This window comes from Ascoidea rubescens (assembly GCF_001661345.1).
Source record: "Ascoidea rubescens DSM 1968 unplaced genomic scaffold ASCRUscaffold_5, whole genome shotgun sequence".
NCBI classification, from domain to species: domain Eukaryota; kingdom Fungi; phylum Ascomycota; class Saccharomycetes; order Ascoideales; family Ascoideaceae; genus Ascoidea; species Ascoidea rubescens.
Genome location: NW_017962917.1, coordinates 936,830 through 958,517, shown reverse-complemented (window position 1 = coordinate 958,517; position 21,688 = coordinate 936,830). Strand labels below are relative to the sequence as shown.

General features: G+C 31.5%; 8 protein-coding genes across 8 annotated transcripts; 5 read left to right on the top strand and 3 right to left on the bottom strand.

Annotated features, from left to right (window-relative positions):
• Positions 1-1,460: 1,460 nt before the first annotated feature.
• On the top strand, positions 1,461-1,772 carry ASCRUDRAFT_7876 (uncharacterized protein; the record flags this gene model as incomplete). The annotated part of the gene is made up of 1 exon (XM_020194287.1): positions 1,461-1,772. The coding sequence occupies one exon, from the start codon at positions 1,461-1,463 to the stop codon at positions 1,770-1,772; it is 312 nt and encodes a 103-aa protein (XP_020047987.1).
• A 121-nt stretch (positions 1,773-1,893) lies between these two features.
• Positions 1,894-2,292, top strand: ASCRUDRAFT_16874 (outer arm dynein light chain 1; the record flags this gene model as incomplete). The annotated part of the gene is made up of 1 exon (XM_020189455.1): positions 1,894-2,292. A coding segment is annotated over one exon (399 nt), but the record flags the coding sequence as incomplete, so codon positions are not given.
• A 712-nt stretch (positions 2,293-3,004) lies between these two features.
• ASCRUDRAFT_75659 (putative GABA/polyamine transporter) lies at positions 3,005-5,104 on the bottom strand. The gene has a single exon (XM_020193161.1). It carries the CDS (start codon positions 4,827-4,829, stop codon positions 3,153-3,155), a length of 1,677 nt encoding a protein of 558 aa, XP_020047985.1. The 5' UTR covers positions 4,830-5,104; the 3' UTR covers positions 3,005-3,152.
• Positions 5,105-7,844: 2,740 nt separating this feature from the next.
• ASCRUDRAFT_75657 (uncharacterized protein) lies at positions 7,845-9,589 on the top strand. Its single transcript, XM_020193160.1, has one exon. It carries the CDS (start codon positions 7,869-7,871, stop codon positions 9,213-9,215), a length of 1,347 nt encoding a protein of 448 aa, XP_020047984.1. The 5' UTR covers positions 7,845-7,868; the 3' UTR covers positions 9,216-9,589.
• ASCRUDRAFT_75655 (translation initiation factor eIF5A) lies at positions 9,317-10,830 on the bottom strand. Its single transcript, XM_020193159.1, has 2 exons — positions 10,655-10,830; positions 9,317-10,102 (listed from the first exon to the last, which is right to left on the bottom strand). The coding sequence occupies exons 1-2, from the start codon at positions 10,667-10,669 to the stop codon at positions 9,644-9,646; spliced, it is 474 nt and encodes a 157-aa protein (XP_020047983.1). The 5' UTR covers positions 10,670-10,830; the 3' UTR covers positions 9,317-9,643.
• Positions 10,831-11,070: 240 nt separating this feature from the next.
• ASCRUDRAFT_7871 (uncharacterized protein) lies at positions 11,071-12,863 on the top strand (the record flags this gene model as incomplete). The annotated part of the gene is made up of 2 exons (XM_020194276.1): positions 11,071-11,075; positions 11,591-12,863. The coding sequence occupies 2 exons, from the start codon at positions 11,071-11,073 to the stop codon at positions 12,861-12,863; spliced, it is 1,278 nt and encodes a 425-aa protein (XP_020047982.1).
• A 134-nt stretch (positions 12,864-12,997) lies between these two features.
• ASCRUDRAFT_75653 (uncharacterized protein) lies at positions 12,998-17,872 on the bottom strand. Its single transcript, XM_020193158.1, has 2 exons — positions 16,132-17,872; positions 12,998-15,777 (listed from the first exon to the last, which is right to left on the bottom strand). The coding sequence occupies exons 1-2, from the start codon at positions 17,631-17,633 to the stop codon at positions 13,065-13,067; spliced, it is 4,215 nt and encodes a 1,404-aa protein (XP_020047981.1). The 5' UTR covers positions 17,634-17,872; the 3' UTR covers positions 12,998-13,064.
• A 771-nt stretch (positions 17,873-18,643) lies between these two features.
• On the top strand, positions 18,644-21,369 carry ASCRUDRAFT_75652 (RING-H2 finger protein). Its single transcript, XM_020193157.1, has one exon. The coding sequence runs from the start codon at positions 18,855-18,857 to the stop codon at positions 21,009-21,011; it is 2,157 nt and encodes a 718-aa protein (XP_020047980.1). The 5' UTR covers positions 18,644-18,854; the 3' UTR covers positions 21,012-21,369.
• The last annotated feature ends 319 nt before the right edge of the window (positions 21,370-21,688 follow it).

The following is a 21,688-nucleotide window of genomic DNA, read 5'->3' as shown; positions in this document are numbered from 1 at the left end:
GAAGATAAATCTGAGAGGTGAATATCTAATTAAATTTTACGATGATCAATATTAATTTGAATGTTTTGATTGACTGGTAACTTTTAGCAAGTAAATTGGAAAGGCAATTAGCAAGAAGTTTAAAGTCAGCAATGAAAATTGCTGGATAATCTAAAAGGCTACCAAAAAAGTCGACAATTTATGTTTCATTTTAATAACTAAAGTATTTAGTTCTTATAATTACATAGAAATAATATATACACTCGTTTGGTAATCAAACGATTGTATTGGATTCCATTTGAGAAACCGCAAAGTGGACCGTAAATTTTACCAAAGCAAGTGCGAAGGCTGTGCAAACAATTCGAAAACAGTACAGTTATCTAACCACTTCAATAAAAAAATAGGTTAATGTTGATAGAGACACCTGCCATGACAAACACCCTTATTTTAATCAATTTCTTTGTATGCTTGTTGATGCAATGTTACATTAAACAAAAATCCAGTCCTTGGCTTGGTTATTGTTATCAAAGTGCCAACCAATCCTCTAACATAGCCCTGAAAAGCTTTTTTGTAAAATAAGGTGGTGAAACTGAAATGATGCTCGAAACAGTAATTGCTAAAACATGCATGTACAAGTTGCTATCTTTAGTAATACAGCGCATTGCAGATCTTTTGCTTTTAATCTATAAAGTAAGAATCAATTGTCCAATATTTTTAATAAATAATGGTTCAAATCCGTAACTGAGGTTACTCTGAATATTTCTTTCTTGAAGGATAAGTTAAGTATAAGCTATAAAAATGCAGTTGTTTAATTTAGGCAACAAAACCGTGAAATATATCCCCAATATGTTGGATGGTTTACCATTTATATTATTGATTGTATATTACACGATGTTCCAATTGATAAAGTGATTCTTTTTACATCATCAAAAAACCAATTAGCAAAAACAAGTGCATGCTTCATTATCTTTAATAAAGTCAAAATCATTTATAGCAACCTGACACCAAAGTACTCCAAAGTCATAGAGAAGCCAGATAGATTCCAGCAAAACAGCCACTTAAATTTGAACATTAAACATTTATTATTATTCCAAAATCAATTAAGGTATTTTGCAAAATGTTTAATCATAAATAGTCCCAACGTTTCCAGCGCTTTGACTAATAGAAAAAATAAAATATTTACTTTTATTCAATCTGTAGAAGAATTGGTAATATTGGTATGCTATAAAACTCAAAAAGCTTATAATGATTTTTCAATTTTTGATACTAATATTAATCACGCTCTTGATATATTTGGGTTTGATTGTGTTTTTCTAAAAAATCAATGAGAACTTTCAAATATTTCCTCAAAACACATTCACTTTTACTCCTATGTCTGGTATAAATGTTTTAAATTTAGTCGAATAAAAACAAAATCAACTTCAATTCCAGCAAAAGATAAATCCAAAATATTAAGAAAAAAACTTCCAAATTTGCCGAAAATGGTTAATTTGATTGATTTAAACTTGTCATACAATAAGTTCGAAAGATTTACTGATTTAGGAATCTCATATAGTTTACAAAAACTAAATTTATCACACAATAGATTCACGATTCTTAGAACTGTATGTTTTTCTAATTTTCAGTCATTATTATTGAATCACAATGAGCTCTTGAGAATTGAAAATTCAAATAAATTTCCAAATCTAAGATATCTCAACATATTGTATAACGAGTTACATAAGATTAAGTATTTATATCAATTTCCATTATTATATGATTTGAATTTAGTGGAAAATCATAGTGCAGATTGAAAACAATTGAATTTTGTAATTCATATCAGCTTTATTGTGAACGGCTATATGATTGGCTGAATTTAGAAAAATTGGATCTATCGGAAACATGATCCAGAAAATAAAGTTTGAGATTACGAAATCATTCAGGAGAGCAGAAAACCTCAATAAAAATATAATACCAAACTCTAAAACTTTAATAAATAATTTATTAGTATTAAATTCGAAGTACAATGTTATTTCAAAGATGGAGAATTTGGAAATTTTCAAAAACTTGAAAGAATTAGATTTAGGATTGAATGAAATTTCGAAAATTGAAAATATTCACCAAACGAGATTGTTAAAGAAATTAGACATATCAGGTAATGGAATAAAACAACTTGAAAATTTAAGAGGATTGAAAGCGTTGGAAGTACTCAATTTATCGAAAAACAAAATAAAAGTAATTCAAGATACTGAAAATTTGCACTCATTAAAAGAACTGAATCTATCATTCAATAAAATTAGAACTCTACACAATTTGGATAAATTAAAATATTTGAAAACATGGGAATCTTCAATATTTTCCTAAATTAAAATAATTATATTTACCTTTTAACAGCATTTATGTTATTGAAAATTTACCAGATCTGGCAGAATTAAAAATTATTGATTTGAGTTGTAACAAAATATCAGTTTTAAAATACTTCAAAGGGATATCGCATAGGGAAGCACTAAATTTAAGAAATAACCCAATTTCACGAATTGAGCCTCTAAAAAACTATTAAAAGCCTTTGTTTACGACTGAAAATTTTTATCACCCATGAAATAAATGCCACAATGTTGGAAGGGCCCGGGAATATAAAAAAAATAACTTTGGATAATAGAATAATTAAATATAAGAAGGGATTGAAGGATCTTCCTGATGATTGTGAGGTTCTAAAATTGGCAAAAAATTATAAAATATATTAATAAGAGCATTATTTTGGTCTTTCTTCACATTTTTGTGTTTATTAAAATCACTATAGTTCATAGAAATATGTAGTATAGTTTCACCTAAATAATTCTAGTAGGAAATGCACAATTGAAAATCATTAATGCAACATTTTACCTCAAAAGCAGATATCTACCTTCACTTCAGTTGTAAGCAATTTAGATGCCAACAATAACTGAAGAGCCGCGTTTTTAGCTTATAATAAATCTGTCTATAATAAATATAGAAAATTCAGGTATTGTAATGGGCGATATAATATCACCATTGTGGTGGTAGTGATGAAAATAAAACGGGTAAATAACATTAAACTAAGTAGGATAAAGCAGTAAAAAAACAACTCTAAAAAAGGCGATAAAATATAAAGCAAAGATAAAGAACTTTAGAAAATAAAAAAATGAGGTGTTGAAGTAGTCATCCAGCAACAGCACTTACTCTGCTTTCTCTGCTGGAACAAGATGCTCGACATTCAATTTGGGACCCTTGAACCATTTGTGCGCATCGACAATGTACCATACAATAGATAGAAGCATAGGGCCAAAGTATACAACACAGGTCCAATTCATTTCTTCTGGAGTGTTGTTCTTGCCCTTCAAGTATGGCCAGCATAAGAATGGAGTCATAATAATAACAAAAATGCATCCTAACGCTCCAATTGGTTTTGAGAAAGCACCTAGATTCCATGGACCAGGTTTGAAGTTTTCCTTTGGAATGATGAGTTTGATGAAAACTGGAATCGTGAATGCAATAAAGGCAGCAAGAGCACCAACACTGAAAATAGCACCAATCGCAGTCTCCCCAGCAAAGATTAGCAATAATAGCAATTCACCAATAAAACAATTGAACCAAACAGCATTGACAGGAGTCTTTGTATGGGAATTGACCTGCCTCCATATTCTTGAGAGTGGGAAACAGCCATCTCTTGAATAAGCAAATGTAACTCTACTAGCTGCAATCATACCTGCTTGACCCATGAAAAATGAAGAGATAATGGTCATACAAATAACTAAATCAACATACTTGGATTCCAAGATTTGAGCACAGTATGTGACAAACGGTTGGCCCAATGGATCATTGTTAACTTCGTATAGATCAACAATTGTGTAGGCAAGAGTTAATTGAATAAACCAACCAAAAATACCACCGATTAAAGAAGTTAGAGAGATGGCTCTGGGAACTGAAATGGCTGCATTACTTGATTCTTCAGCTAGATGGAAAGCACTATCATAACCAGACATGGTCCAGATAATACTCAAGAAAGACATTAAAACTGCCACACCATCAGACCATTCAGTTTGGTTTGTAACAGTGGACCACACAAATGAATTGCTATTAAATCTGGATAGACCTTGTTGTTCTCTGTTGTCAGCAGCTAAGATGACAATGATTGCAATCACTAGGAAGCACATATTCAATGAACCACCCATATTATTAAACCAAGCAATGTATTTGGTTGGCATAGAAGAGATGGCACTTTGAACAAACATGAATAGAGTAGTGACACCAAAAATGGTTCCATTGCCATAAGTAAAAGAGTCATCATGGTATGATTTTAAAGCTAAGATCATACAAGTCAAGGCATAAGCAATTGAAGGACCACTAGTGACTTGAACCAAGAAGTTTGACCAACCTGTGCACCAGGAAGCAAAGGGACCCCATCTTGGAGAAACAGTTGATAGTAAAGCATTTGAGGCATAATATAAACCTGATGATAAAGGCATTGAGGAAGCAATTTCTGCCATTGACAAGGCAACACATTGGATACTTAACCAGGCAACAAACCAACCCCAAGACATGGAAACAGTGCCAGCATATAAACTATACCAAAGACAAGAGGCAGTACTGGGTAGTAAACCTAATAAGGAAAAGGATATATTGAAAGTAGAAAGTAAGGTCAATTCTCTATTGAATTCTTGTTTATAACCTAAAGCAGTGATACGAGCTTCATCCTCGGACATTTCATGGTCGATGACAGGATTCAAACCTCTGTTGGATAGTATGGATGTGACATTCATCAAGTCGACATCTAGGACAGAACCAACATTTCCTATTTTTTGGTCTTCAACGTCAACCGAAGTTGAGCCACTAGTCTTTTCTTTGTCAGACATTGTGATTATGTTATGTATGTTATGGTGTATGATATGTGTTGATTATATTTGAATTAAATTTAACCCAGGTCAATAAATTATTTGAATGAGAAGAGTATCTTTGAAGATGATAAATTTAATTTCCAGAAGGACAAAATAGAGTTCAGTGAAGAGTTAAGTTTCAACTATGGCTAATTAATGTTGGTGTTGATGTTGAGTTAAGATAGATAAAGGGAGAAAGTGAATATTTAGTGTTAATATTATAATAGTATTAATTAGAAAAAAAAAGAAACAAATAAAAAGAAAAAGAACGATTAAATAATTGTAAACAATGCAAAAAGAGAAAAAGAATCTAGTTGGATAGTGAAGTATTTATATATTCATTGATAATCAAAAGATCATAGAAATTTTTGGGAGTGTGAAAATAGAAAATAGTTTTGTAGAAAAGTTTGATAACAAATCAAGTAAAAGAATATTGTATTTTCCAAATAATATGAAATTAATGGAATAAACTTTAGACCAAGCATTATCAATAATCAAGATTAAGATTGAAAAGTGCAAAGGGTAAAATTCAATTAAGTGTTTTAGGCTTTAAGCACCTTCTAAAAGTGAAAGAAAAAAAAAGAAAAAGTCTGAGAAAAAAGTCAAAATAAAGTCAGAGATAGTGATAGAGAAGTGCCGAATAAAGTGTATTAAACAGAATGAAATAATGAACAGTGGGTGCAGAAATTTACAAGTTGATAAGATTGAAAGTTGAACTAAACATTATTTTTGATATTTAATGGGAACCACAAATAATAGCAATAATACTTGGAAAGTATAGTTGGTTGTCTATTAAATAGCAAGTGACTCACTCAGTAAGAAGAGCGAAAAGAGAGCAAATTTAATTTAAGTCGAATATAACGTCGCCATATCAAAATGTAAGGTTAAGAAGTATTTGTTGTTGATAAGCAAAGTATAAACGTTAAAACGGGAGGTTTAGAGTTAACGTAGGACAATTGAGTAGGAAAAGAGAGGTACTGGAATTGCAATACATTTGCTAAATGTCATACTGGAACGATGGTACTAATGGGCTTATTGTCGATGTTAATATTACTCAAGAAACAAAAGAACGTTGAATACAATGTTCCATTGGTTAAATTGTATTCGAATAGTTCAGCTGAAGGAATCTAGAAGAGTAGGGAGCTGGGAAATCATGGCTGATATGGAACTGTTACGATAGAGGGAAGAAATGGAGGAAACTCGTTGAATGTTTTGAAATTGGAAAGCAAAAAAGTTTTTCGGATAGAATTTTGGTAGATGGTAGATCAAGTAGTAAGTGATATTATATTTCTGATCTGAAAGATATTATGGTCTGGATTAATTTATTGTATAGGTTTTTCCTGATTAGAAGTTAGGTGAGACAAGAGATTTAGTGTTAAAAACAAAAAACGCTAAGAAGCAAGTGAGTGAATGTTGTGAGAACAAAATTAAATACCCGATTAATGAGATGAATAAAGAAAACAATTGCTAAATCAGATTCGAAACCTGTATTTTGCAGAGTTTGTATTCGAAGAAATAAATGCCATCAAAGGTGAAGATAATGACTATTAAGGTAATACCCAAAATGATAAATGCCCTCTTGTTACGCAATTATTTAGTAACGAAATAACTATCTTAGTCAGAATTTTAGAGTGCTTATCACTTGCTTGTCTGTAGAAATGGCCTTTTTGATGCTGCTCTGCTCCTTGAACAACGTCAAAAACTATAGAAATGAAGTATCAAAATCGAAGGACCAGAGCCAAATACAGTTGCCACAATAGTGTGATAAAGCATTTTTATTTGGTTTTTGCAATAATGTTCCAAAGCCAAAATGAAGTGTAAAATTTGAGTGTAATTATAGATATAATCAAGATTTGAAAGGTTTTTGCATATTTTAAACGGTTTTTTTATGGTTTTCAGATTTTTCCTGATCAGGTTCCAGAGGCATAAGATTATAAAATAAATATATTAAAGATGGAAGATTAGAGGATGGAGATTAGATACTACAAATTAAGGGAAACCTGTAGAATGCATTTAAGGCTTGAAATGCTTGAAGATAGCCTATGCACTATATTGTTCATAATACTGTTTATGATATGAGCTTTTTGTTTCCTTTCTCTTCCTTTTTGGATTGCGCTTCAACCAGCTAAAAACCAAAAAACCACCCATGTTTTTTTGATCGGCAAGAAAAAGAACAAAACAGATCAATTGAGCAAGTGATTTGAGTTGAATGATTCTGCTGGTGAAACTGCAAACCCAAAATAGATAAAAAAAGGTGTAATTACAATCCCAATCAACGCGACAATCTATGGCGACTGAAACTTAAAGAAAAGCATGGGTTTGACATGGACACAAGTTTATCAAGAAAGAGATTAACTTGTCTTCAATCTATGTATCATGGAACAATTGAGCAATTGCAGCTGGATAGGAGTATCATTGGCTGTGTTGGTCAAATATAACTGGCATCTGCAAAAGCCTCTGAACTTGTTCAGCGAATCGTCTCCAGTGGTGTTGAGCACAAAAGCCCTAGCGCTAATTCCTTCTTTGTGCCAGAACAGACTTAAGCGCGCTCTTATCTGCCGGCCTCAAGGCAAAAGACCGCCGCCCATATCCGCCGCTCGCGCGCGCTCTTCCAAAACACACGTGATACAAACGCGTAACATGTATATCACCTGACTTGAGAGAAAAGTAAACAAATGACAGAGCGGTATTTACACTTTGCCATATTGAGCCTGCTCTGTGTTTGGGTTTCTGTTTCGCGTCACTCTGCTGGAGCTGGATTTGAATGTTTGCTGGTGGTGTTAGGGGATCAGAAACAGTGCCAGGAGAGCTGTCCATTGCATTAATATTCTTTTATTTTACGCAAGACAAACAGATCCAGTCTCGAGATGAGCTTGATGAAAATGCGTAAAGCCGATCTCCAGGCTTTGGCCCATGACTTGGGTTTAGGGTTAGTACATTTCTTTGTCATGATCCACCTTTGCTAGTCCAACCACTAACATGCTCTCTCAAAAAAGAGATCTTGATGCAAAAAAAGCGATGATTCAAGATAAAATTGTGACCCATTTCCGCAATCATCCAGAACTAGAATCCAACTCTGATTACGAAAAATTCTATCTTCAGTTGAGAAAATCTTCATCCCCAATCAAACCATTTTATACCAATCAGAATCAGAATAATCAAAACAATCAAAACAATCAAAACAGCATTGATAGCTCTCTCACAAGTTCAGTCAGAAAATCAACGAGAATTTCTTCAAGGGTTTCATCATTCAATTCCAACAATTTTTCGTCACCAACCAGATTAGCAAAAAACAAATCAGTAGGCAAAATCTCTCAAAGAATTTATGCCTCTACAATAAATGTTTCATCCGAGCAAAGCTCTGAAGAAATTTCGGATATAGATTCTGATGAGAGCTTAGAAGTAGTTGTTTTGAATGATAATAAATCCAATATAAAAGTGGAATCCGAATTTGATAGTAATGGTAATATTGAAGAGATTAATCTTAAAGAGATTAAGATTGAAGAGATTAAACTTGAAGAGATTAAGATTGAAGAGATTAAACTTGAAGAGATTAAGCTTGAAGAGATTGAGAATATTGATGAAAATAAAACCAATAATACTGAAATTAAAAAAGTAAAATCTATTGATGATATAAACCATTTCAATTCTAACTCAGACACCGAATTTGATCCTGATTCTGATGACGAGGAATATATTGATAATTATTCAACTCTAGATAAACTAACAGACAATTTGATTTATTACTATGAATACACATTTCAGAACACTTTAAAAATAAACTCGGCTATTAAATCAAATTTATCAACCATCAATGCAATTACTTTTATTCAATTATCAGTTGAATTTATTTCGCTCCTATTGAACTTTTATAATTCAATTACTAATAACAACTCAATTAAAGCTAATATAATCAATAACACAGTTAACAATCCCAGTTTTGTATTACTATACTTTTATTCATTTCAATTTGTTGTTTTGCCCTTAATTACAAGTTATTATTTTAATTTTACTAAAAATAACTACAATACTTATTCTTACCACGATAATAATGATGGTGATGACGATAATAACAATAATAACAATAATAACAATAATATAAGTCCATTAATCTTGAATTATTTTGATCCTTTAATTTTTAACTTATCAAAAGCAATATTTTATTATTTTATAACTTATAATAGTATTGACAGTATTTATGCTATTGATAATGTTGGTAATGTCGAAAATGTCGAGATTGTTGGAAATTACAGTTTTTATATTAAAGATTTAATACTGAATTATTCAATTATTTTAAGCTCAGTGTTAGGTCGTTTACCAATAGTCAATTCAATCATCGGTACTATTATTGCAATGTATATTTGAATTGTCATTATGCTTGTCATTGTGCTTGTTATTATGCTTGTTTTTTAGTTTTATTGTTAATTTTATTGTTAATTTTATTGTTAATTTTATTGTTAATTTTTTGTTTATTTTGTTTTTTTTTACCGATAAAAGAACTTTTGGAATTAAAATGGAAGTCTTTATAAATATTTATATAGTATATAAATGATAGTGTGGTCTGTGTTAAATAAACTAATCAACTAATTAAGATAATAAAACTGTAAAATAGAATAATAATTTGTAAGGTTGTAAGATGAATCAAGTATCATTTAGTGTTATTTCCGCAAAGCGAATGATCATAAAAAAGTATTTTGAATGTTATGAGTAATTTAGAATTGACATTGACTAGATAAATAAAGAATATAGTTATTTATAAAAATAAGAGTAAGTTTATAATCTTGTCAACTAACTTATTTTAAACCGGAACTTTCTTTATATGAAATACAGGCTTCTTCACCCATAGCAGAAATAATGGTGACGCTTAAATCTTTACCATCATCAAAATCAGCTTCTAATTTTTGACCTAAATCACTTTCTGGAAGTTTAACATCATCTTTGGTTTCACCTTCGGAATCCATTAAGGAAAGGTAACCATCATCAATATCTATTAGTTGATATTCATTTCTTTTAACGATAGGAACTAACATATTGTGAGTGGAAGGAGACAAATCTTCTAATTTTTTACCAGTAAAGATATCTATAGCGACTAAATGGACTTTAGCATGACCATGCTTACCGGTTTTGGAGGTGGACATGTCAACAATTTTACAAGGTCTGCCTTTAATGACAACAAAACCATTTTTACGTAAAGCAGAGCATTGCATTGGATAGGTGGTAGAAGCACCAGCGTGAGCTGCTTCAAATTCATGCTGTAATAATCATTGATGAAAGAGTTAGTAATCCAAAAATCAAATAAAAGGAGAATAAGCAAAATATTGATAAATGAAATAAGAATTAAAAATGAAAAAAAATAGCTTCATTTGATTTTGATTCGTGAATCAGAACCACTGTTGTTTTATCACTTGAGTAATCAAATTGTAAATTCAATTTGAAATTTTAAGATACAAAAAGGAGTCGATATTCAAGCCATTTACAAAGATTATGAAGACGATGATACGAATGCCTTAAGTAATAATAATATTATTGTTATAATAAAATAAAATAATTAATATTTTTTAATTTTAAAAAGTAAAAGAATATTCATTTAGGTACGATGCCTCGAGCTCATCTCTTTCAAAAAATATTTTTTTGGTAGAATAGATTAGATAAATTGGAGATTATATTTTTTTATTTTTGGAAATTAAATATTAAAGGTTGATCTGAACGAATATTCTTCTGATATCAGTGTACTTGTTGTCTGTTAATTGGATCTTTCAAATTTCATGAGTTTTCAAATAGAGAGAATCGGAAGGGATACTTACATCGTTTGCAGACATCTTGATAATTGTAGTTAATAATGATTATAAGTCCAAAGCCAAATAGATAAAACTAGGTGATGATTTTCTGAGCCAAAATTTAAAAAGTAAAAAAGAACGAGCAATAAACAATTTCAGGAATATTTATATAAACGAGCCAAAGAAGAAAAACGAAAAAAAAGGGAGAAAAGAAATAGAAAAAAAAATTTTAACTAACAAATTTTATCTGGACAATATTTGCAAATTAGAGATGGAGGTGAGTAAATTCCAGACCTTCTGTGTAAAGATAAGCATGTGTTACTTTAGTGCGAGAAATCGGACGGGTAACGTTGCAAGCACTCGACATCACAACGCGAGAAAATGAGCCGAGTTCCGTTTTAGCAGGGAATGTTTCACGACACCAAAACAACACAAGCAAGATCATGAGGTCCGGTCGGCTACACGCGCTGTGATTGGCTGGCAAGGGGCCTGCGCGTGCCCGGCTGGCAAATAAAGAGGCATCGATAGCGGCCGACACAGCGGGTCTGACCCTGCGCCCGCGCTGGATTGTCTTCCTCACGGCGATGATTGGCTCACAGTGCAGAACGCGCGTGTCAGCGCTAAAATGCATAAATGAAGTACACAGCACCAAATCCATCAGTGGGGTGCATGTAGAGTTACCCGTGTATTGATCACGTGAATAGTATCAGCGTTTATTTTTCAGAGGTTAAATGTGTTGGAGGATATAATCAAAGCACTCACATCTCAGAAAGAAGATAGTTGTGAAGACGTTGCAGAATGGACAGAATATCGCGAAGAGAAGCCAGGAAGAGAGGTGCTGCGTATGTTGTGCTGCTTTTCAAACCACTTTTTTCACTGACTACTAACACTTGTCTTTGAGCTGAAAGCTGCACTTGATAGTCGTAAAGTAACCGCTGCCTCTTTTACAATTCCACTTCTTAGAACTCCCAAAAAAAACGACAATGTTAATGGCGGAAATAAAGATGAAAGTCTTTCTATTGGACTCAATGGCTTGCTGGATGGTAATTTGTCTTATTTAGTTCAAAATCTGTCCACTCTGAAAGGAACCCCAAAAAGAACTTCAAAGAGAGCCCCAAATGGATTAACGCCGGAGAAAACGCTGAAGAGAATCTCAAAAGGAACTCCAAAGGGAACGCCTAAGAGATCAACTCCAAAAAGAGTATCTAGTAATTCACTATTGGGAAATCCATTAATAAATCCTAAAATTACAGAATCATCTCTATTATCGATCTCAACCCCAAAAAAGAACTATAGACAATCAAATTTAGACTCATTAATAAATTCATCCTCAAAAAAGATTGATAATAACCAAAATATTGAATTAGACCTAAATCAGAAACAAACTGTCTCTATATTAAATCATGACAATAACGACAATGATAACAGTGAAATTGATAAAGAAAATAATGATAGTCAACATGAAACAATGACGGAAAATGCTATCATCGAATCTCATAAACCAAATAAACAAGAAAAAAAGTCAAAAAATATACTTAAAAGAAAAAGAATCTCCAAAAATGAACCCCGAATTAAAAAACATAACACTAAAAGACTCAAAAAATCTTCTCCTTCCACTTCTTCTTTCAGATCAAACCCTGATTTAGAGATTAATCTTAATAGATTAAACAAATTTTACAATCCGAATAAATCTCCAAATGAAAAAATTACTTCAATTGATATTCTAACTCAAATTTTAAATGATTTTTTCTCTAATAATGAAAACTTTAATAGTGAATCTCCTTTAAATCAGTCTTTAATTAAAAACTTCTCAAATAATATTCAAGATCATTTTAATAAATTAAATGATAATAACTTATTAATTAACAACAATTTACTAGTTAATTTAAAAGATTTAAATAAAAGAAAAAATTCAATTAGACAACAAATCTACGATTTAAGATTAAAACATAAAAAGATTCAACAAAATGTTCAGCATCTAAGATCTCAAAATTTGAAAAAAAGAAATGAATATTTAATTGATAAAAATTTATCCAAAAATTTGAACAATTTAAGAGAAAATTTTAACAAAAATAAAAATAAAAGTAAAAACAATGATATTCATGATTCAAATCAAAAGACCCTTTTTAATGATATTAACGTGAAAATTATTCATTTGAGTCAAAGAACAAACCCTCATTTTGGGCTAATCGATAAAATAAAATTATTAAACAAAAAACTTAAAAAATACATATAAACATCAGAAATAAAAAAGAAAGACACTAAAAGACACTAAACTTTATTTAAATACACAATTTCAGAAACAGTACTTAAAAATTATAATAAAAACAAATAAAAAAATTATTAATAAACAAGTATATAATATAAAAGGTCATTATTCATTATTTATTTTGTCAAATGAACCAAATTGAGTGGATACTATTATTTAAGTTTTTTTTTACTTATCAACATTTATTCCAAGTGATATCAAATCGTTTTCGAGCTCTTCATTTGATAATCCTTTTAAAACATAAGATTTTCTAATTCTTAAATTGGACATTTCTTTTACTTTTTCTTTTTCCTTCTCTTTATTTTCTTGTATTACTCGTGATATCCCAGCATTTCTACCTCTTCTCAGATATCCATTTCTTCTATTTCTACAGGACTCAATGGTTTTGGTACTTTTACTCTCAGAAGTGCTCTCACCATTACTATCACTATTATAATTCATTAAATTGGTATGGCTATTATTTGCTGAGGGATTACCACTGAAGGGTGTTTCACTTCGAGAATTATTACCATTACTATCAAGCATCTTCTTATATGATAGTTTTATGTTTTTATCACCTAAGTTCTCATCTGTAATAAGTAAAAAGTCATTCCTAGAGACCAATGGAGAAAAACCTTCTTTCAATGATGCTAATGAGGATGCAGAATTACTATTAAATAATATTTTACTATCAATTATTGACTTCAATGGTTTTGGTTGGGTGCTTAATTCCATGTTTTTTCTCATTCGGTTTAATCTTCCTCTAATGTTTCTTTCACTATCAGAACTAGGTTCCATATTAGATTCTAATTTACTTTCATTGATGTCATCATTACTATTTAAAATTTTATTAATTGCGCTGTTTATATCTTCCAGAAACTCATCGGTATTATCAAATCCAAAGAGTAAATTGTTTGATAGTTTAGAATTTATATCAAATAATTCTCTATTGTTATTCAATGTCATTTTCCTTTTTTGATTCTCTAAATATTCCTTTAAAGAATCCAATTTTTTCATTTGTAAATTATAAATTTTGCCATAGTTTTCAAAATTATCCTTTAGGTATATTTTCCAATTCAAATTCAATCGATAACGTTCCCATAGCTTCAATCTTATTAATTCATAGTCTCTTCTTTCCATCATATCTCTCTCAGCATCAATTAGCTCATTGAGCTCTATAGAGTTTTTATCAAATTTTTCTTGTTGCAAAAGTCCGGTAATTGAACATGTGGGAGGCAATGATGTTAGCGCTTTTAATAATTGCTCCTTCTTGTATATTTGAGCCTGGAGAATCTTATCTTTATTGTTTTCAGCAAAATCCGTTAACCTAGTATAATTTTTGAATAAATTTTGCGCTCTTCTTTTACGGTTGCTGTTTGTTACTACTGCAGTGATTTCAGATCCGCCTTTGACAATTACTTTTGAAAGATTGTGAAGAACAGATATATCGACTTCTTCTCTGTCAGTATCAATCGAGTCGTCATGGTCGTTTTTCGAGCTTTGAATAATTTTGTTTTTTATAGACTTATTCAATTCCCCAGAAGAGAAGGGGCCAATGTCACTTGCTAGCCGTGCTTTATCTTTTACCTGATAGTTATCCAAGGTTGTCGTATAAGTTAAATGGCCATTTTCAAGCTTTTGTTTTTTATATTGTCTATCAAAGACTTCTTTGGGTTTCACAACCAATAGGTGGGAAGAAAAACTGTTATCTAAAGATAGAATATCTTTGATTTTCTCTTCTGTCAAACTATTTTCTGTTTCTGTGCTTGTGCTCCAATTTCTTTTTGAAGTATTGTTAGAATTGCTGATGTTATTTCTGTTAATATTGTAAGTATTGTTAATCTTAATGGCATCAAACTGCTGTTCATGTGGTGAACTCAGAGCCGAATTGTTTTTCGAATTATTAAAAATATCGAATAGAACGTTAACCGCAGCAGAAACGTCATCATCGATTGAATGGACCTTTTTGGAAGCATCGATCAATATCTCTATATTTCTGTTATTTATGTTCTGTTTGGAAGCCGAAGTATTTGTGATACTAAATAGATCATCTTTTACTGACTGATCAAACTCGTCTAAATCATTAAAAAATGATTTATTTTCGTTTTCATTTGAAACACTTACCTTTCTTTTTGGTGTTATTTTTTCACTATGAATATAGTTTAGAGACTTGTCTATGTCAAAATTGTTATTAAGAATAGCATCTAATTTTAAAGGTTTTGAACTTTTTAATTTTTTCTTTTGCATACTCTCAGGGTCTCTTTGATTAAATTTTATGACTTTTACTAGATTTTTACTGATAGTAGAGTTTTTGTTTTTAGGAAGAGTTTGATTTTTCTTTTCAATTTCGCTTGTTTCACTATTTGATGATAACTCGTTGAGCTTGGTGGTAGATATTGAGGCAGTAGAAGGCAAAGGATTTAAAATAGCATCCATATCATTTTTTCTCTTTCTAATTTTAGACAGTGTATCATTAACGTCAGCAGATTTGATTATACTGAATTGATTGAGTATTCCCTCTTTATAATCGTGAATAATAGCGTCTTTAATTTTAGTTTTATCATCAGTTTCAGGGTTATTGGAAACTTTTTTGGTTTTGTTGTTTGTGTTTTTAGCATTTCTAATGCTTCTAAGTATTTTGGGAGTTTTTTCATCAGTTTCATCATTTTTTTCATTTTTCTTGTTCCTTGCTCTATTTTTACTTTTTTTGTTGATATTTTCAGCAGTAATAATATTGAATTTTTTAGCATTTGAGTTTCTAGGAATGATTTGTTTTTTAGTCAAGTTATTTGAGATTTCGAATTGGTCTTTGTTATAATTGATGTTATGAAATAAGTTATCATTATTTTTCGTATCATAATTATTGTCAGTATTATTTTGATTTGAGTTTTTTTTATTTTTTCTAGATTTTGAAATTGGGTTGAGGCTATTATAATTAGCATTTGGGGAATGTTGGCTTTTTTTTTTGTTTTTTGCAAGGTCATTTATAGCTTTTGGATCCAAAAGAAGATTATAAGGTTTAATATTTTTTTGGTCGTTAATTGAGATTGGAATAGGAATTGGTGCGATTGGAATTTGGTTGTTAATTTGAGAAGAGTTTTGTGGAATAGAGGGGTTATAATTAGAGTGATTATAGTAGCCATCTTGAGTGTGGTCTATAATTTGAATTCTATTTTGAGGTTGATTGTCTGGTATTTGATTTGAAGATTGTTGAAATTGAAACAGAGGTTGAGGATTTTGATAGTTGTAGTAGTACTTTGAATCTGGTGGGTTTTGGTAATGGTATTGATAAGGATATTGATAAGAATAATAAGAATTTGGATATGGTTGAGTTTGATGCTGATTTTCAATTTCTTGCGAATGAATTTGGTCAGTATTATTGTATTGAATTTTGGAAGGATTTTTCAGTAGTAAATCCAGCAGCTGGTTCTTCAGCTGGTGAGTAGAATAGTAATTTGGGATGTGCATGTTGGGGATATTATTTATTGTATTTTGAGAATCTAAATCGATTCTTTCAATTCTCTCTTTTCTTTCAGCTATTTCGGTTATTTCAGTTATTTCATTTTTTTCAGTTCTTTCAGTTCTTTCAGCAAATTTGAGATTACCTGATTTAGAGAGGAGAGTATTCGGGACAGAAAGCGGCAGCTGATAATAGGGCAGGAGTTGCAAAGACTCGGGGTTGAGCTGCAGGTTCGGGGCAGGATTTGAGGTGGAAATGGGATTTTGATTTTGGTAGTAATTGGAAACAGGATTAGTGCTAGCGCTACTGGAGTTGATGAGAGGATTGGAAGAGTATTTATATTGAAAGGGTTGTAGCTTTTGATCTTGGGGAAGATAGTGGTAGGGGTATCCAATGTATTGAGATGGGGGTTGGTATGAGTTGATATTTATGGGGGTATTTGTAATTGAATTTGAGAGTGGATTAAGAAGACTATTAGAATGTGAGTTTGTATTTGTATTTGTATTTGTATTTGTATTTGTATTTGTATTTGTATTTGTATTTGTATTTGAATTTTGGTTTGCAAAAGTCGAATCATTAGCTGGGATGGCGTTACTATTTATATTCATGTTATTAGTATTATTTGTATTGATATTTGAGCGAGAGTGAGGTCGACTTATGTCGTAATTTGAAGGATAATTATTGTAGGTATTATTGTAGGAAGTTTGAACAGACTGCAGGTTATAATATTGATGAGGAACGTTTGAAATTATTGACAGTTGTTGAGAGTATGGGTTGTAGTGAGACTGAGATTGGGAATCATTTTGGATTTGGATTTGATTTCGATTGTTAGATTGTTTATAGAGATACAGCTGATGTGTGGTGGAGTTGGTAGTAGAAGGATTGTTATCGTAGTAGTAAATATTTGTATTTTTATTTGAATTAGAATTTGGATTTGGATTTGCGTTGGAATTTGAATTTCGATTTTGATTTTGATTTTGATTTTGATTTTGATTTTTATTTGAAGTTTGATAGTAATTTTGTGAATTACTGTTCGAATAATTATAGTTGTTATTCATGTTAATTTTATTGTTAGTGTTATTAATAGAGTTATTAATAGAGTTGGCAATAGTGTTAATGTTAGCGATATGAGTGGAAGTAGTATTAGTAGCAATAGCAGTATTTGTAAGATTGATATTAGAGTCAATAGAATTGGACGAGGTATTATTGCAGATGTTTTCTGGTGTAATTATTATAGGATTTCTTTTACGAGTGTTTGATTGAAGTGGAATATTGGTTTTTACTTTTTTTGCAGGCATTATTGAGTATAGTTAATAAGTGTAATCAGTAGGTATAAGAAGTGCAATTATTAAGTGTATCTAACTGTTTTTAAGTGTGTCTTTTTTCAGTAAATTTCTAACTAAAATCCAACGAACGCTTAACTAATTTGTAACTGAATTTTTTTTGTTTTTGGATAGAACAATAGTACCCAAAAAAGTTTTTCTCCAAAAAACGAGAAAATGAAACGAGAAAACAATAACGAGAAAAAACACAGACAATAAAGACAATAATAATGCCCAGCAGCCTAACAAAGAAGAGGAAGAGAAAGGTTGCAGGGATTAAAAGATGGAACAGAAAAAGATAAGCAAGACTCAGCAAGAAATTTGTCAACAGTGACAATAACAGAAATACAATACCAATACCAATACTCTATGGGAGGCCTTTTCTATTGCCTTTTAGGCCACAGTTGCTGAGCGACCGAAAGGGAAAAACAGCACGAAAAACGCACAGCACTGCGGTTTCTGCTGGGCTCTGTGGCGGTGCAACTGCAGCTGCTTCGGCTTTTGCTGGTACTGGTGCTGCGGCGGCTGATCTCTTTGGTGGTGCAGCGCCGGTGCTGCAAAAACCTTGCTTCTCTGATCGTTTTCTAAAGCGAAAAGCTGGAGCTGTCTCTAGTTGTTTTCAGCGACAGTCTATGCTGGAAAACATCATTCTGCGGCAATATGCAGCAGACGTTTTCTTTCAGGCAAGGACTGTGCTACCAGGAAAATTTGTCCGTACAGTGAAGGTGTCTGAGCCTGGAACAGGTGGGCTGGTCAGATTCTGATCTCTGGGCGTCAAGCTTTTTGGTAGTTCTTGCACTTACCGAGCATACCGCATGACGAACGCTCGCTTCGATAAGCAGCTCGCTGATGCAGTAAATAATAGTACACCGTAACTTGCAGCAGTTTGCTGTGAAATGCTGCTTCACACTGCGAAACGCTAGACAAACCCTCTCTTTGTTTTTTCGTCTTTTCGTCCTTTCGTTGCTTCAAAAAGGATCAATAAAACAACCTCAGGCAGTCTCTTTTAGACACATCTTTTTTTGCTTCTATTGGTTTTTCATCTTCAGCAGAAACAATGTCTTATTGCTGAGTCTCTCTATATTTATACCCATAGGCCTCATTTTCTGATCTCTTACTCCCTACACTTTCTGTTCACTCACCACCCTCCCTTTCCCACCATTTCTTGCTCCATAGAATAACCAATCTTGCGGCATAATGGCTACTCCATCTCAGAATCTCAACCAGGATGATAGCTTCAATACAATTGAAACGATGATCGATTTTCTATTATCAACAGAAACCCCCCTTCTGGTTTCAACTGATGGTGCCACCATCACTCTCGCACCCTCTTCTACAGATGCTGCTGCCGATTCTACTCCAACTTCTTCCACCCTCTCTTCCTCAACTGCTTCCACCTCTCCTCAAACCGTCACTTGGACTACAAACAAACCTTCTACAGTATTGTTCTTCATCGCCATAGCTATTGGTGTAATAATTGCTTTATTGTTTATTTTCTTCACCACAAGGTACTTGTTGAGAACTAGAGTGGCCATCTATTTGGCAAATTCAAACAATCCCGATATTCAGGAAATTTCCCCGATTTTGTTGTCTGATTATGGCTCTTTAGCCAACGTTTCTAGAAGATCCAGGTCCAGACGAAGAAGAAGACGAGGAAGAAGGGGAAGAAGAAGAAACAGAAATAATAACAATACCGATAGCGAGGACGATAACGAGGATAATAACAATCATCCAAATAATGGAAACGCCAACGACAATAACAACAATGATAATCTATCTGAAGTTCCACCCCCAAGAATAATGGGCTTTTTCCACCATAATCGTGGTCGAAATTATAACTTTATGGCCTACCAGTTGAATATTTTAAATGAAAATTCTCATAATAATATCAACATTAATAACAACTATCTTTCAACAAACACCAATAGAAGAAGAACTTATCGCTACCTAAAGAGAAGAAAATTATCTAAAGATGAGGTGGAATATTTATTCCCCAAGAGATCCTATATAGACTGGCTAAATGGTGGAGCTGAAAAGGACGCTTTAGAAAGAAACATTCATGATGAAATTAAATACAATGACATTGAAGAAAAACTTGAAAATAGTGATGAAAACAATGATGAACACAATGATGAAAATACTAATACTACTACTACTAATAATAATACTAATACTAATAATACTAATATTAATACTACCAATAATAATGAAAAAATTAAACCGACTGGAAACTCATTAGATCTAGATGAATCAAGAACTATCACTGACTCTCGCTCCCCAGTAATCAATGACTTAGATTCAATAAATGATATAACAAATCAATCCAACTCAATCCATAGAACCTTATCTTCAAATACAATCCACAACACCACTCTCACTTCAAATACCATCAACAATAATTTCATTTCAAACCCCAACCCCCAATCTCACTCCCACTCTCGTTCAAACTCAAATTCAAATACACAACCAGGCTCCCATCCTAATAACGATAATTCATCAATCATTAATGAAAAAATAGAATCTGATATCACTGATATTAACCCTTACTTGAACCAAAATACTCCTCATTATACCTCGGGTCTTTGTGCTATTTGCATTGAACAATTTGATGATAATGACACTGTTCGTGGCTTGATTTGTGGCCATGTCTTCCACTCAGAGTGTATAGATCCCTGGTTAATAACAAGAAAGGCTTCATGTCCAACTTGTAAAAGAGACTATTTCATCAAAAACTCGAATTTGAACTCCAATTCTCACCATTCAAATAGAAGAAATAGAAGAAACAGAAGAAACAATAACAATAACAATAACAATAGCAATAGCAATAATAACAACAACAACAACAATACCGAAAATAACCAAAGCCATGAAAACACAAACAATAATAATACTTCATCGCCTGCTGTGCCTCATCTCGAATTATTAGCCCAAGAAGAAATCGACGCTTTACGTCGTGAAGAAGAAGAATATATCCAAAACTTAAGGAACCAGCATCTTAATGATAACAACATCTACAACGAATATTTCAATAGATTTAGACCCTTAGATCACAGATCTAACGAGATCTTAATGGCGAATCCTGAGTTTGAGCAAATTGCTATTGATAGAGTTAATTCAACTTTTTACACTTGGAAATATTGGATTTTATGGCAAATACTTGGTGTCAAAAAGAGAGATTTGATTAACTGTGCTATTATTTGCCAACATGATCGTTTAAATGCAGAAAACAACCTTAATAACAATAATACGAATAATGATAATTCAAGTTCCAATAATAATGGAAATGCCAACTCGTCTAACTCTCAATCTCATCCAAATACAAATCCACCTACTTCTGTAGAAAATATGGTATAGCATATATTTCCCATTTACTATAGCTCTTATTTTGTTTATTTTTTTGTTCGTTTTTACTATATTTATTTAATTCCTTTTTATTTGTCATAATTCTCATAAATTTCTCTCCTTTCTATCTTTCCTGGTTTCACTGGCTTTTAATTTATTTATTTTTTTTTTCTTAATTTTCAGAACTTAATATTGATTATCCTTACTATTCCTCTATTGTTATGCTGTTTTCTTAGTTTTGATGATTTTATTGGGCTGATAACGTCTATTAACCTAATTTTTATTATATGTTTTTTTAATGCAGTTGATTTTAATATTTTCGTATTTATATCAACAGATTATTTTTAAATCCTTATCACTCATTAATTTGTTCACGTTTGCGTTTTATTCTTATTATGTATTTTTTTGATGTAAATAAATGAAAATATATAATTGATTTTTAATTTTAATATCTTATTATATATCTTATTATAATGGTTTTATTATATGTATCCTATAAAACGGTAATATTCAAATAAAGTACACATTCAAAAAAAAAAACTAAAAAAAAAAGAAAAAAAAATATACAAATAAAAGCATATATAAAAGAATCGTCTGCTAGACATTATTGATAACATTATAAACAAAATAGAAAATACCAATTTTGGTTTGAAATAAAAAGATTATATCTTATTTTTATGAAGAAGAAA